The sequence below is a fragment of the Gorilla gorilla genome, chromosome 8 (assembly GCF_029281585.2).
Source record: "Gorilla gorilla gorilla isolate KB3781 chromosome 8, NHGRI_mGorGor1-v2.1_pri, whole genome shotgun sequence".
Classification (NCBI taxonomy): domain Eukaryota; kingdom Metazoa; phylum Chordata; class Mammalia; order Primates; family Hominidae; genus Gorilla; species Gorilla gorilla.
The window spans coordinates 113,383,282-113,397,863 of record NC_073232.2 but is presented as its reverse complement, the minus strand read 5'-3'; the positions used below and the strand labels follow the sequence as shown (position 1 = coordinate 113,397,863).

Genomic DNA, 14,582 nt, shown 5'->3' with positions numbered 1-14,582 from the left:
CTCACTCTCCCATCCCAGAGAAAAAGCCTCTTACCCCTCCATTTCAACTCACCCCTAGGGTGATGAGTTCTGTAGACCCTCCACCACACAGCTTCTTCCAGAGAAGCAGACCCAAGTCAGTCTTGTCTAGGATAATTCGAATAGGCTGGGGACTGGCTGTTATGCCTGTGTGCATGTGTACTGTGGCTGCAGGTCTGGCAAGGGTGGTCTGGAGGGCTCCTGGAGGTTCCCAGAAAGTCAATTCTTTAGATCTCTCCTAGGCCAGGCTAGTGCTGGGAACTGGTAGGTCCCACTTACAGCACCAGAGAGGATTCTGGCCCTAATTTCTGATTCAATGTGCCCCAGTCTCTGCAGCTTGCTGGGTAAGCGTCTAGAGCCCCAGAACTTCAGCAGATGTTGGTCCTGCCACAATGTATCTGCGTATCGCACAACAGACTCCCACCAACACATACACCATCAGCACACAATTACACACACTCATACAGAACCATACCCACCCACTTGCAGTGATGGTCTCCCACAGTGATCCACACTCCCCACTACCTTTACTCCCCCAATTACATTCTGTCACACACAAGTAAATACAGGGAAAATGTACAGCTCACACATGATTACATCTCACGCACAATTACACCCATAAAATTCAAGATGATCCACTTCAGAAGCAGTCACACATTTCACAGAAAAATAGATTTACAAAGAGAAACTCATACATATTCTCCCAAACATCAACACGATTCATACATAATCACAAACAATGATTGATTACACAATTACCCAAAAAGAAACAGTCACATTCACATATGGTTACACACACACCACTACAAGCCCGTGCATACAATGATAGTTTCGATTTGCAACTTAAGCAGAAACAAGCATTTACACGCAAGAATTGCAAACACAATTATACACTTAAATACCATTATAAATATACACTATTTGCTCGCATTGCTGATTGCTCACATTATCACAAACACACCACACCACACACACACACACACACACACACACACACACACACACACACGACTCTCACGTCCAAATAAATCCACATCCTCTCAGGCACTGGTAATCCCAGGAGAGCCTGGCTCTCCCTGCTCTCCTCAACTCTGCCTTCTCTCCATCTGTCCTCCTCCTTTCCTCTCTCCAGAGCCTTAGGGTCCTGCCCCGCAACATGTCTCTCAAGTTCAGGTACCAAGGGCTGCCCCCGAAGCATCAGCTCACACAGCAAACCCAAGTAGCTGAAGGACGCTAGGGTCCGCAAGGAGCAGGCAGCCCTGACTCCGGATCCGGAGGCTTTTATTTATTTTTTTCACATAAATTACACAAGCACTTTATAAAATGGTTACACAGAAAACACCTTATAAGTGCATAAATTAACACCCCCCCACCCCTCAAATGGGTTCTGGAGAAATGGGCTGCATTTATGTGAAAACCTGTCTGTGCGTACCTGGATTGGGCTGGGATGTGTGGTGGGGGCCTGGCAGACCAAGTGAGGCTGTTGTGGCTGTTGGCTGTTGTGTATGGTGTAGTGTGTCACAGTGTGGCCATGACCTTGTGTTTGTGCTGGAGGGGGTGCCATGCTGTTCAGGATGAGTCTGTGTCACCCCTGACCTGTGCCTGATCGTAAGGTCCAAAGTGTAAACACTGTGACCCTGTGTCTGGATGACACTCTGCCATAGATGCCCATGTGTGGCTCTGGGGTGACACCAGGAGGGACAGTGACACCACCTGTGTGTGGGCCTATGGGTTTCCATGTGTGTGATGAGAAGTGGGTCACAGAGAAGGGGTTTCCCAGGGCAAATTCAGATGACAGCCCTGGGGACCCCAGAAGCTCCTCCTCCCTTACCTCCCTTGCCTCTCTCTGAATCCCACGTTAAAAATTAAAATAAAATGAAATAAACAAAAACAGATTTCTTAACAGTTCAGACAGGTGCGGGACGCCTCTGGGAGGGGGGCGCGTGTCCTTGTCCCTTGAGCTCTTCCACCGAAGGGAGAACAGTGTCGGCACAAATGTGGGGGCCCTTCGGGGCCGTGCGAGGGCAGTGTTCCCCTCCTGGGTGCAGTCTGAGACCAGGAGGGTGGGGAGGAGTCCTGGGTCTCAGGCCTCAGTGACCCCTGAGTGGGCCTGGGGTCCCACAGGGCAGAATGGGCAGGCTCACTCGCAGGCCGACGCCACCGACGTGACGCTAGTGATTTTGGTCGAGTCGTCAGACCACGGCTGCAGATTCTGCAGGGCGAAGAGCGACGAGTTGTGCACGCACAGAGGGTCAGCGGGCAGCGGCTGTGCCAGGCTCTTCTGGAAGGCCTCCTGCTGCAACTGCAGGAGGATGCGGTTCGCTTGCTGCCTCTCGGCCTCCCGTTCCTCCGCAGTCTGCCGTCTGCACCGGGAACAAGCCGTTACCTGCCAGGAGCACCGACCCAGCTCCCGCGTGTGCCCAACTCCTGGTGCGTTCCCAGGAGATAAACTGAACGAGCGCTGCTCGCCTTTGCAGTCCCCAAATCCAGTTTGGGCCCCTATAACGCGTTCCCTTCTTTTGAGAGTCCTGACTCCAACAAAGACTGGAAACCCCAAAGCGGATGGAGCCAAGGTATCCCAGAGAAGGAGCGGTGGGAAAGTCTGCAAGGCCCAAACAGCTGGGACTCGCATCCACGCGCAGCGCCCACACCCCGGAGGCTTCACAAGGGGCAGCCGGGGTAGGATGGCATCTCGCCTCCCACTCCCCGGCCCTAAGGGAGACCCGGTGCCATTCCAAGCCGGAGGGCCCTCACCCTACCCACAAGTCCAGGGCAGAGAGACAAGGACCAGCGGCTATGATCTGCTCTGCGGGACGTCTCTTTCCTCCCTCTCTCTGCGAATGTCTTCTAGGCCTTGGGCCTTCTGTGTGGAGCCCTGTGCCCTACGGGGGCTCCTGCTGGACCCACTGGCTTCCTCTGAGGCAGTTCAGGGAGGCGATGACTCACTTATTCCATTTACTGCCGCCCCTCCACCCTGTCAACTGAGATCAAACGTCTGTCTCTAAGGTGGACAGACCTAATGGGAGTCCCCGCGGCCTTCAGAAGCAATTTGTAGGCGATCGATGAAGCCGTGCGAAGCCTGCAAGGGCCTCTTCCAGCAGCGGCTGCTGACCTGCTCTGGGCCGCCTTTTCTTGACTATGTGTATCTTTCCGTCTTTCGTCTTTCCCTTATCCCCTGCATTTCAAACGGCCTGAATATTTCTCTTTTATGCTTTGTGTCTTATCTCTCGTTTTCTCTCCTCCCCACCCACTTGGTTCTCTCTGAATTAAAGGAATTTGTTTGAAAAGAAAATGGTGGTTTCAGTCACCCATTGCTTTTTCTTTATTATACATAAATAAGACTTCTGCAGGCTGCCTGTTTTTCTCCTTTTTTTTCCTTGAGCGGGGTCCCTATCCCTCCCCACCTCTGAAGCTGGTTGTGTTTCAGTTTCTCTCTTTGCCTGCCTCTTTCTCTCTCTGTGCCCCTCTCTCTGGGAGGCCTGCCAGGCTGCCCCTCCTCCCCTAGGCCAGCAGCCCTCAGTAGGCCTTGGAAACCGGAGTCCCCCCAACCCCCGAGCTAGCCCTGGCTCCCTCTTTAGCGTTCCAAGGTCTGACGCCGCATCCCCCACTCCTTCCCCAGCGTCAGAAATGTTGTGGGGTGCGGTAGAATCGTGGGGCCATGGCTTCCTTTGTGGCCCCGTAGGCGGAATCCCAGGCAGATTCCTCGCCTTCGTTCAGAAAAAGAGGAAACTCCAATTCCTTCCTCCTGCCCCAAGGCCCGCCCGTCTCGGCGCCGCCGACTTCGCCCAGACTCTCCCGCGCTACCCCACGGGGCCTGAGCTAGGGGAGAAACTCCCGCGGGCAAGGGCCAGATGTGCCGGAGGGTGCAGCGTGCCGGAGGGTGCAGCGTGCCAGAGGGTGCAGCCGGAGAAAGCGTCAGTGCGCGCGGAGAGGGAGGCTGCTCGAGTGTTGGGGACGCTTCACGTCCGTGAGCGTAAATGTGAAAAAACAAAACAAAACAAAAAGCCCATTGCGTAGTAACTAGAGTTGTGGCTATGGGAGAAGGAAAATTCTCTTTCTCACACACACCCATCTGCTCCTAATTGATTCCCCTTTCAGTGGGACCCGCGAAACCCCGCCGCAGCCGGCGCGGATTGATTTTCTCCTTCCAGGGTAGGGACCGGCTGCGCAAAGGCCGGGTGTCTGGGGGAGGAGACCGTCAGCAGGGCCGCGGTCTGGGGCCACAGACCCTCTGCCGGGAGCCCGGCTGGACTGCTGCAACAAGGTGCGGGCTGTTCTGCATCCAGTCTCCAGGACAGAGCAGGATTCCATAAGCAAGAGTTTGCGCAAACAAAAAGCTGCCCAGGACTCACAGATCCCTGGAGCCTAGACTGCGTGGAGTGCACTAACCCGCCTGTTTGCCCAAGCGGCGGAATAGACCTGCCGGGTCTACACCGGCAGAGAGTGTGCCAACCAGAAAGCCCTGAAGCCTCCGGTAAAACAGAGCCAGGGCTCTTCAGCCCCATCCCAGCTATCGGCCTCGGTTGCTTCCAGCTCCCCGCAAGCCTAGCGGGAGCTCGCTCCTCCGAAAGGATCAGAAACCGCGAGCGGAGGAAGTGTGTGCGCCCCACGAGAGGCCAATGAACCGAGAGCTGCCTGAGACCGCGCCGCTCGCGGGCGGCCGGCCCGCCCCACTTGCTCACCTCCACTTTGTCCGCCGGTTCTGGAACCAGGTTTTGACCTGCGCATCGGTCATTTTGAGCGCCTTGGCCAGGGCGGCGCGCTCGGCCGAGGCCAGGTACTTCTGGCGGTGGAAGCGCTTCTCCAGCTCGCAGATCTGCAGGCGTGTGAAGGACGTGCGCGGCTTCTTCTTCTTGGGGGGCGTCCGGTTCTGATAGGGGTGACCTATACGGCGTGTTACAGTGAAGGGTGAGAGGGCCACTGGAGCGGGAGACAGACAGACGGCAGAGGCAAGCAGCAGAGCGTCAGGAAGCGTCCCAGGCCCAACACCCCGCGAGCCAGCGAGCGCAGCAGCTGAACCCCCACGAGCAGGGCCGAGATCCTCCCGTTAGCCCTCAGCGACAAGCCCACGGCGGGAAACGGCCTCCTCCTGCCCGCCAGTCCGACGCCGCCGTCGCCGCTACCACGGAGGCCTCCCTAGCCCCGGGCTCCCGCGAGCCCAACCACCTCCCTGCCGCCCCTCCTCCAGGGGCAGTCTAAGGCGAGCTAATGGTCACGCTCCCCTCCCCTCAGTCAGCCCCAGGCCTTCAGGCTCAGAGTAAGAGGCCGAGCCTGACTCTGGAACCCGACCTGAGCCTCCATCCACAGCAGCACACACCAACACAACGTACAATGGGGGCAAACTCACAGATCTATACACCCAAACAGGACCAGACAAGCACAGGCACGGGACAAGCACACAGGACACTGAGCAACACAAGGCCACAGCCATACACTCGCTGAAACCGCCTTCATGCCTGACACAGTATTAGGGCCCCGAGGTAGGCCCTAAACCGAGTACCTTTCACCAGAGGCCCAGGATTAGTGGACTCCCGGCTGGGTTTCCAGCAGGGCCCTTCAAGACTGGCCTGGCCTGGGTGGGGAATGGGATGGGCACCAGGCCCTGCTGCCCCAGGCCAGAGAAAACTTAGGTTGGGGGCACTGGGACCCCTCTAGGGAGGGCCCTTCCTGAGGCCTAGACCCAAGCAACTGTTCTTCCTCTGGACACCAGCCTCCTCACCACTTCTGCCGTGGACCCAGAGTCTGGTAAGAAGCTGCAGGAGCAGTTTCCCTGGCTGTGCTGCTGCCTGGAACAGAAGCAGGCAGCCAGGGGTGCTTTGGAATCTCCTGGCCCAGTATCTAGCTCTCAGCAGCTTCTCCCAAGTAGTTATGTAAACCCCCCTTCCACTGTTGGGCCCTTGAACCGGGGGACCCCCAGGAGGCCCCATCTCTGCCAGCAGCAGCCAGTGCCTCCTGCCTCCTCTCTCTAAGATCGGCTGGCTAACCTGGGCTCAATTTGTGGCTGCTTCCCAGCCCGGACGGGAGGATCGTGGTCTAGGATCCAGGGAACCCTAAGGGGAGCAGAAAGTGAGAACGGGGGAAGGGATCCACGCCAGAGGGAGAGTTGGGTGCCCAGAGTGGAAACGGGAGCAGAGGGAGCCAGGGCCAGCAGAGGAAGGTGGGAGCGGGCAGCAGAGAAGGCGGCAGCGGCCACCACCTAGTACCCAATGTCCCGGGAGTAGTCTTCCCGCCACCGAACACCAGCCTACCGGTGCATTATTCGTGCCCAAGATAACAGGGCTGGGCCCGGGGTAGGACACCCAGCCGGGAGAGAACGAAAATGAAAAGCTAGCTGTCCTGGGCGGCTATGCCCCGCTTCCATCCTCCCAGATGAAGCCTGCTCTCCGGAAAAAAAAAAGGCCACTGGTTCTGCTGATTTACCGGGGCTCAGAGCCCCCACTGGCCCCGCAGCACCACGGGCACCGGAGCTAGGAGCGCGAAGTGCATGTGTGTAGGGGACTGGAGGTGGGGGAACCTGTTCTTTTCTTGTGTCTGATCCTGGGGCTCGCTTCCTGGGTCCTAGAACAGCAGCCAGGACGGAAGAAACTGTTCACGTTGCACCCCTTTCTCTAAGATTCCCAGGCCCAGAGTAGCTGCAGAAGGTGGTCCTGAATCTATGGCCTCCTTTTCTCTGCCTGACCCGGCTAGTGGATCCCGAGAGGGGACCAGGGAGAGCTCCTCCGAGCAGGGGTCCTTCGGGAGACAGAGAGGGGTCCAGGCTGAGAGAACTCTTCAAGCATGGCGAGTCTGCGTTATAGAATCGGGCGGGCGGCTCAACTTGGGGGAAGCACCAAGAAGAGCTGGGCGACCTGGCGCGCAGAACCGGCTTTGGGGAGCCACCCGGGGGGGCAGGGGTAGCACGGAGCCCGGGCCGCGGCCAGGCGGGGAGCGCGCGGGCCGGACTCACCTGTGAACCTGTCCTTTGTGTATCTGCGGTTACTCTCCATCCAGGGGAAGGTGAGGCCAGTGAGGTTGTTGACGCCCGGCATGGCAGGCACAGAGGGCACGGTGGGCAAGCCGGTGGCCAGGGGCTGGGGGTGGGCCACGGCTCCGGCGAGCGGCCTGTGTGCCGGCACCCGGATCACCCCCGCAGCGCTGAGTGCCCCGGCACCGCTGCTGCTGCCGCCGCCGCCGCCAGGACCGGGGCCGCCCGCCAAGGCCATGTTCACGTTGTAGGAGCCGGTCAGAGGACCCATGCTGCAGCCGCCGCCGCCTGCCGGGCCTCCGGGGCCGCCGGGGCCTCCGGGGCCGCCGGGACCTCCAGTACCATAGGCCCCCGCGCCTCCAGCCCCCGCCCCGGCCGCGGAGCCCCCGCCGCCGTAAGTGTAGGCGCCTCCGACCAAGCAGCCAAGGCCGTATTCTCCGTCCTGGAGGCGCGAGGCGGGCCCCATGCAGCCACCCTGGTCCGGGCTGTTGAGGATCTGGTCGATGCCGAAGCTAATGGGCTCTGCGTGGCCCGGGTGGAGGTGGTGCGGACCCAGGTGCTCCATGCTGGCCCTGGCCCCACGGGGGGGCCCGGGCGGCGGCGCTCGCTGCACTCGGCTCGGGGGGCAGCTAGCAGGGGCTGGGAGGCAACAGCGGCTCCTGGCTGCGCGGAGACTTGGAAGCGAAGTGCGCAGAAAGGCTAAAGTAGAAGGGGGAGGGGAGGGAGAGAGGGGGCGCCGTATTCTTCCCCTCTCTGGCTTCTGCTTCCCCGCTCCGGCTGCTCGCTCGCTGTTGACTCTGGGACATCAATCACCAGGCGAAAAAGCCCGGTGCAAGAGAGCTTCGCGGTTTCGACCGGGTCTCTCCATTGGCTGTGCGCGGAGAGGAGCGGGGTGAATGACAGCGCGAGGGAGGGGAGGGGAGGGGGAGAGGAAGGCCAGAAGCCGAGACAGATGCAGGAGCCAGAGATAGAGGGACGGAGACCAAGACTCGGAGTAGTTCATGAAGAGAGAGAAGAGGGGAACAAGGAGAGGCTTAAAAGGAAAAGGGAAAACAGGAAGCGACCATTCCCAGAGACGGACAGACAGACAAACCCAAGGAGGGTGAAGTCAACTGTCTTCCCGGCCTGTTGGGAGCCCTCCCCTCACTTTGAACTGGGCCAAAGGAGTCCAGCCCACAAGGCGTCTGAGGAAGGGATGTCTCTGCCCAACTGGAGAATCTCCCCAAGGGCTCAGCTGGGAAACACCTGTCACTCAACCAGGAGATTTACTCCAAATTTCAAGTCCAGCTTTTTAGAAAGTAGAAGACTGTCTACTCCCCAGGTATGGAGCCCAGGCCCTGAGGCAGGACGGTGAGTTCAGGCTTGCCCTTCTTTAAAACACAGGCCTATGAACAACTGGCTATATGTTATAAAAATCAGCAACCACCCCCCAACTCAGCCTTCTTAGACAAATTCAGGAAGGGAACATTTCCTGAAAGGCAGGCACAAGTCAAGAGGGTTGGTTTGGGGTCTGCTGCCAGGGTGCCCATGCCTCAACATACCCCTTTGGTTTTAAATAAACAGATGCCTCAAGAAGTAAAATCCTACAGGGTTTGAAAGAGGCAATTCCTACAGTGTTTGAATGAATTCAACCAGATTGCATTCCACCTAACAATTACCCCAGGGTTGGCTATTCCAGGCAAGAAGCCTTTGGACTGCGGTGTGTGTTCTTTTCTTACTTTTGGAATCTTGGGAGGGAGCCATAGGGGCTTAAGGCCGTGGGGGCTGGGATTGGCGGGACTAGGATCAGGGAAGTGCATCCAGGACAAATTTAGGCCTTTCCAACGTTTTGCCAGTGGCTGTCTGGCTGAGAGCCCAAGAAAAAAGGAGGAAACTCCCTTTTTCTTCTTCCTGTCTTTCCCCTCTCCAGCAGAAAATGTTTGCTACCTTTTAGAAGCCAAGCTTTGGGAAAGGCACAGGTTCCATCACTTGGGATCTATTTCTGTTCTATTTCAGTTCAGTTTCAGATTAGACTTTTGGGTAGGCCCTGTCTCTATCTGGAAAGATGCTAGGATGTGAAGACTCACATTCTCTCCCATCAAGTCTTATTGCAATCTATTTGCTTTGGGCATGTCTGTCACCTCCACTTGAAGAGATCTTCTTGGAGGCAGAGAGTGGCTTTTTCATTTCTGTTCTCTCCTGAAGAATACAGCCCCAAACAACAAAATATGGTCATCTTGGGTGAATAACAAATGAATGTATCTCTTTATTCAATAATATTTATTGAGTACTGTACTCACTATGTGTCAGGCACTGTTCTAGGCATGGGGGACATAGCAGTGAACAAAACAAAGGTCCTGACCTCATGAAGCTTATATTCTATAGAGGGGGTCAGACAATAAGCAGAGAAGCAAATACAACAAGACAGATGTTAGTAAGTATTATGGAGAACAATATAAACTCTACACCAATCCTTCGAGATGAGTATTCTCCCTATTTTACAGATGTGAGGAAAGTACATTTCAGAATAGCTATGATTGATGTGGATCAATATGGAGGAGCTAGACTCAACTTGCTTTTGTGGGTTAGCCTGGAAACCTACGTGCTGGTTGGAAGTTTGTATCTGTGGGGAAAACCTTGTCTGAGCTCTAGCCAGGTGGACAAAGGCCCACTCAAGACAAAGCCAAATGTGAAATTGGTAGTTGTTTGTAAACACTAAGCAGAAGGCTGGGCACGGTGGCTCACACCTGTAATCCCAGCACTCTGGGAGGCCGAGGCGGGCAGATCACGAGGTCAGGAGATCGAGACCATCCTGGCTAACACGGTGAAACCCCGTCTTTACCAAAAGTACAAAAAATTAGCCAGGCGTGGTGGTGGGCACCTGTAGTCCCAGCTACTCAGGAAGCTGAGGCAGGAGAATGGTGTGAACCCAGGAGGCAGAGCTTGCAGTGAGCTGAGATCGCGCCACTGCACTCCAGCCTGGGCAACAGTGCAAGACTCCATCTCAAAAAACAAACAAACAAACAAAACACTAAGCAGAAACATGAGAGGGCTCCGCTCCCTCGCCAGTTCTCTTCTTCCCACTTACTCAATCCAGGTACTCTACCCCTTCCCAGGGAGTTCCATAACTTACTTTGGAAGTTGTCTGAACCCGAATGAATCTCTTCCTGCCTCTTATCTTGAGGGAACTAAAGCAGAAATAAATTATTTATTGAAAGACAGTTTTGTGCCAGGTACCACATCATACTTATCTCATTTAAGACTTATAACAACCCAGGCAAGTTAATAGAAATGTCCCAATTTTTTATAATTGAGAGAATTGAATGAATGTTCATGGCAGTATTATTCATGATAGCCCAAAAGGGGAAACAACTCAGATGTCCACCAACTGATGAATAGACAAACAAAATTTGGTATATCCACACGTGGAATATTATTTAGCCATAAAAAGGAAAAGAAGGGAAATGCTGGTTCATGCTATAACATGGATGAACCTAGGAGACTATTCTGCTAAGTGAAAGAAGCCAAGCACAAAGGCCACATATTGCATGATTCCACTTTTATGAAATGTCCAAAATAGGCAAATCCACAGAGGCAGACAGTAGATTAGTGGTTTCCAGGGCCTGGGGGCAGCAGGGAATGGAAATTGACTGCTAATGGATACAGAATTCCTTTTGGAGTGATGAAAACATTCTGGAATGAGATAGTGGTGATGGTTACATAACTTTTAAAAATATTAAAACCCACCGAATTATACATTTTAAAGGGGCTGAATATTATAGCATATGAATTATATCTCATTTTTAAAAAGAAAAAAATGGCTGGGTACAGTGGCCCGTGCCTGTAGTTCTAGCAGCTCTGCAGGGTGAGGCTAGAGGATCACTTGGGGCCAGGAATTTGAGCCTGAGATGTGCTATAATTGCACCTCTAGCCTGGGCAACATAGCAATGCCCCATCTCTAAAAAGAAAATGAAAACTGAGACTCAGTGAAGAGAACAAACTTGCTCCAAGTTCCATAGGCAGAGAAGATTGATCTGGAATCTCAAAATCTGAGCTATTTTCCTTGTTTGAGGCTGAAAACTATGGGGAAGGGTACTGCAGCTTTTTTTGAGGCTGGGTCCTAGTGGCCTCACTCCTTTTAGTCTCACCACAGTTTTACCTGCTGCAGTTAAAACCCCATCTTTTGGTTTGGGTTGGTTGAAGGTAAAATTTACAAAACTAAATAAAATAAAATAAAATAAACCACCTATCTTTCCAGGTGCACATCTCCAGCTCAGATGGCCTTCCAACCCTTTTGGCATTTGCCTGATCTACCTCTTGAACTCCTCAGATCTGGTACCAGTTGTCCAGGGTACCTGGGAGGAGACTTTACCATTCCTGGCCCAGCTTAAGGTTGGCAGAGTCACCACTCCCTTGTACATGGCCCACTAAGACTGTCAAGCTCTTCTCATTAAAATCCAGCAGCCCAGGGATATACTGACTTTCCCCTGCTATCACAGCCGCTTCCTTGACGGATTTCTTCCTTTTTCCCCTCCTACCTTTTTTGTTTATCAGAGTCAACTTTTATCCCAATTGGGGATATTCCCAACTTTTACCCTCAATGAGGTGCTGGGGTTCTGTGAGTCAGCTTAATCCCAGCCTTTGTATTCCAATAGGGTATTTACTGAGGGCCAAGACTACCCTCTCTGTCCCTTCCTTACCTAGAAAGATGAGACCGGAGGGTCAGGATTTGCTGGGCTCTGGCGCCCACCCCTTCTCCTGAGAGCAGTGTTACCTGAGCACGGTGTTGCAAGGTTGGGAAGTTTTCTGAAATAGGAGAGGAGACTCACACAAGTTTATATTCGCTGCAGCTTCTGTGTTACCACCGTGCTTTTGCATGCCTTGCAAAACAGCCCTGATAGGAACGAGGAGGGAGGGGAAGAAAGCAGGACTCACAGAGCAACTGCCATGTGTGAGCCACCAGAATGATCTCTCCACTCATCTTTAATCCTGTGATGTGGTTTTTGTTATCCCCATTTTACAGATGAGAAAACCAAGGCACTGAAAGCTGGAAAGGGGCAGACCAGACGCAAACACTGCTTTCTTGACTCCACTCACTACAAGCTGCTTCCTTAAGCCTAAACTTGGCTCTTGCCTCACAGGACTATCTTGCAGGAACCTAGGTGAGTTGCAGATCCTTCTCTCTGGTTGTGAGGCCACCTGGTAACACCCCTCCCCCCAAGCACCGGCTCCCCCTGGCCTGCAGAATAAAAAAGTGCCTCCAATTAAAAGAAGAGCAGCTGGGGCCAGGGCCCGGGCTGGGGGAGGAGGAAAGGACGGGCTCAGCCCAGGGGGAGGCCCCTTTGGATCCCACACGATCTCCTCCTCCTCCCCACTCTGAAAGAGACCCCCGGGCCAGGGGTTGTCCTTTAGCTTACGGGTATGTGTGGAAACTTAATTACTTTGTGTTTGTGGGGCCATGCATCCACGAGGGGAAAGCTGGATGGGAAAGCGTGTGTGACAGTCAGGGTTGAGAGGGTTGTGCAGATGTCCTGGGCATGTCTTTAAGAAATAATTTTAACAATTTATTCAATGAATAATTATAGAGCGTCTAGTATGTATCAGGCACTGTGTTAGGCTGTTGGGATACAACTGCAAGCAAAATGCATGTTGGTAAGAGTGTTGGAGGAAAAGAAGGGAGTCTGGGTATTTTATACAACTGGATTTTGTCATGTGAGGATGTATGTGTCAGTGAGAATGCAAGTGAATGTGTTTTCTGCAACAGGATGAGTATGTGTTTACAACTGTTCCTCTGCAGTGAGTGCCTGTGATGGGATGAGGGCATCCCTCTGCTACGACTGCGTGCTGCAGATGGCGTGTACCATGGGAGGGGTGTCTTTTATTCCAATGGAATTGTCAGAGAAGTGGCTGTGTATGGGCCTGTGGTCGTGGGGAGGGGGACACAGGGTATACCCAATGGATATATAGTAGGGAAAGGGGGCTGAGAAATATGTAAGGGGATGTGTGACATGATGCGATCCATGGCGGGGCCAATGGGGTCTGCATTCCTAGTACCAAAAGTGTTCCCTCTACCTTCCCATTTGTCTCAGAAAAGGGGCAGAAAACTTTCCCTGCTGTGGGAGAGGCAGGATCACCTGGTGACTTAGGGACTTAGAGACCCAGTAAAGGGCACTCTAACTCCAGGAGCCCTGGGTTGGGGAGGAGGGTCTCTAGGAGCCTAGACTGAGGAGGTGGGGGGAGTGAGTAGGCCAAGTGACTCAGCTCAATGAGTCCTCGGGGTTGGGGGGGTTGTTCCAAGGCCAGCCCCCTGTCCCCCTACCCAATTCTTACATAAGATATGGAGGACCTCTCCAACACCAATGGACAGACACATTTTCCCATCAGTGGAGAGACCCTGAATGGATAAAGGACAGACAGACAGGAGACAGACATGTCCCTGCTGTAGGCCACACTTAGCTGTCACCTTGTGTAGGGGTAGGGAATTTTCTTCTCCTCCCCTGCCCATTCCTCTCAATCAGAGCCCAGCAGGTGGATGCTTCAGAAATAGGGTGCTTCTGTAGGGATCCCTTCCCTTCACTGTCTCCCCTCCCTGCTCGGCTTCTGACCCTAAAGGAAGCTGTTGGCCTCATTACCCCTGGGCATTGAGCTAAGGCTTCAGGCCTCTCTCTGACTAATTCCCTCCCAAGAGAGGCCCAGAGATCCTCAGATTCCACCATCCATCCAGCACTGTCTTGACCATGGTGGCCTTGATTAGGGAATCTCCCATCCTGAGTCACCTCCAAGGATGCCAGAAACCTGGAAAGGGGCAGGTAGGGAGTAGGCTAAGAGAAGGCTTAGGGAAGGACAGACCCCCAGGGCCCTGCTCTCCCCAGTCAGCTCTCAAAGGGCTCCCTGGGCACAGAGTTCAGAGTCCCATCAGTGGGTCCCATCAGTAGGTCCCATCAGTAGGGCAGCTGAGCCTAGGACCCAGGGCTGTGGACCAGCCCCAACCTCTCTCATCCTTCGTGTCTCCCTTGGCTCCACTCTGCTGGCCAGGTGGGTCTGTGCTGGGTCCAGAAGCCAAGCCCTGCACTAAGGTGTGGGGGACAGAGAAGAAGCCAAGAGAGCACCAGCCTGCTGTGGGACCAGGCCTCTGAGGGCCCCGCTGCTTTCTAAGAACCATCCTATTCCTTCCTGGGGTTGGCAAGCTCCCTTTGCGGTCTGCAGAAAGGACCTCTACAGGTGTGCGGATCCCTCACTTTGCCTGTGCACAGTAAAACAGAGGAATGAGGCAAGCTTTCCAGCTGGGTGGGTGACGGCCCTGCAGTGGCCAGCTCTACCCAGATTTCTCATCTCAATTCCTCGCCTCTGCTGGGGGTGCAGATTTGGCCTCAGAGTAAGGGTGGGTGGAGATGCCCAAGCACAGGAAACCCAGCCTCCCAGGGGACCCAATCCTGAACTGTGGCTGAAGAGGTGGAGGTGGGGGTCATGCAGTCCCTCCTACGTGCTAGGGTCACCTTGACACAGGCAGGTCTAGTTATTTCAGGGGGTGCTTAGGACTGTTTGCACATTGGAAGCTGCAGGCTCCTGCTGAACCAGGGCTGGACTGTGCTGGGAGTGGAAAACTGACTGGGACACCTCC

At 54.4% G+C, this 14,582-nt stretch overlaps 1 protein-coding gene and 1 non-coding gene across 3 annotated transcripts in view; one reads left to right on the top strand and one right to left on the bottom strand.

The window, feature by feature from the left end:
- Positions 1-1,282: 1,282 nt before the first annotated feature.
- TLX1 (T cell leukemia homeobox 1) lies at positions 1,283-7,789 on the bottom strand. 2 transcript variants are annotated; one of them, XM_063709787.1, is made up of 3 exons: positions 6,965-7,789; positions 4,701-4,902; positions 1,283-2,404 (listed from the first exon to the last, which is right to left on the bottom strand). In XM_063709787.1, the coding sequence occupies exons 1-3, from the start codon at positions 7,545-7,547 to the stop codon at positions 2,401-2,403; spliced, it is 789 nt and encodes a 262-aa protein (XP_063565857.1). In that variant the 5' UTR covers positions 7,548-7,789; the 3' UTR covers positions 1,283-2,400. The 2 variants fall into 2 exon arrangements, with proteins under 2 accessions (XP_063565857.1, XP_004050024.1); XM_004049976.3 differs by having other exon boundaries at positions 1,283-2,381.
- LOC101149787 (uncharacterized) overlaps positions 7,721-14,582 on the top strand; it is a 44,502-nt gene continuing 37,640 nt past the window's right edge. Inside the window, exons 1-2 of the transcript XR_002007502.2 lie at positions 7,721-8,303; positions 11,985-12,123. This is a non-coding gene — a transcript (uncharacterized protein). The remainder of the gene's footprint in view (positions 8,304-11,984; positions 12,124-14,582) is intronic.

Excerpts from the sequence above, each read along its gene's own strand:
- TLX1 (XM_004049976.3), bottom strand. The coding sequence starts at position 7,547 with ATGGAGCACCTGGGTCCGCACCACCTCCACCCGGGCCACGCAGAGCCC. Across the intron at positions 4,903-6,964 it reads CACAAAGGACAGGTTCACAG|GTCACCCCTATCAGAACCGG; the intron begins GTGAGTCCGGCC and ends CACGCCGTATAG. Across the intron at positions 2,382-4,700 it reads AACCGGCGGACAAAGTGGAG|ACGGCAGACTGCGGAGGAAC; the intron begins GTGAGCAAGTGG and ends TTCCCGGTGCAG.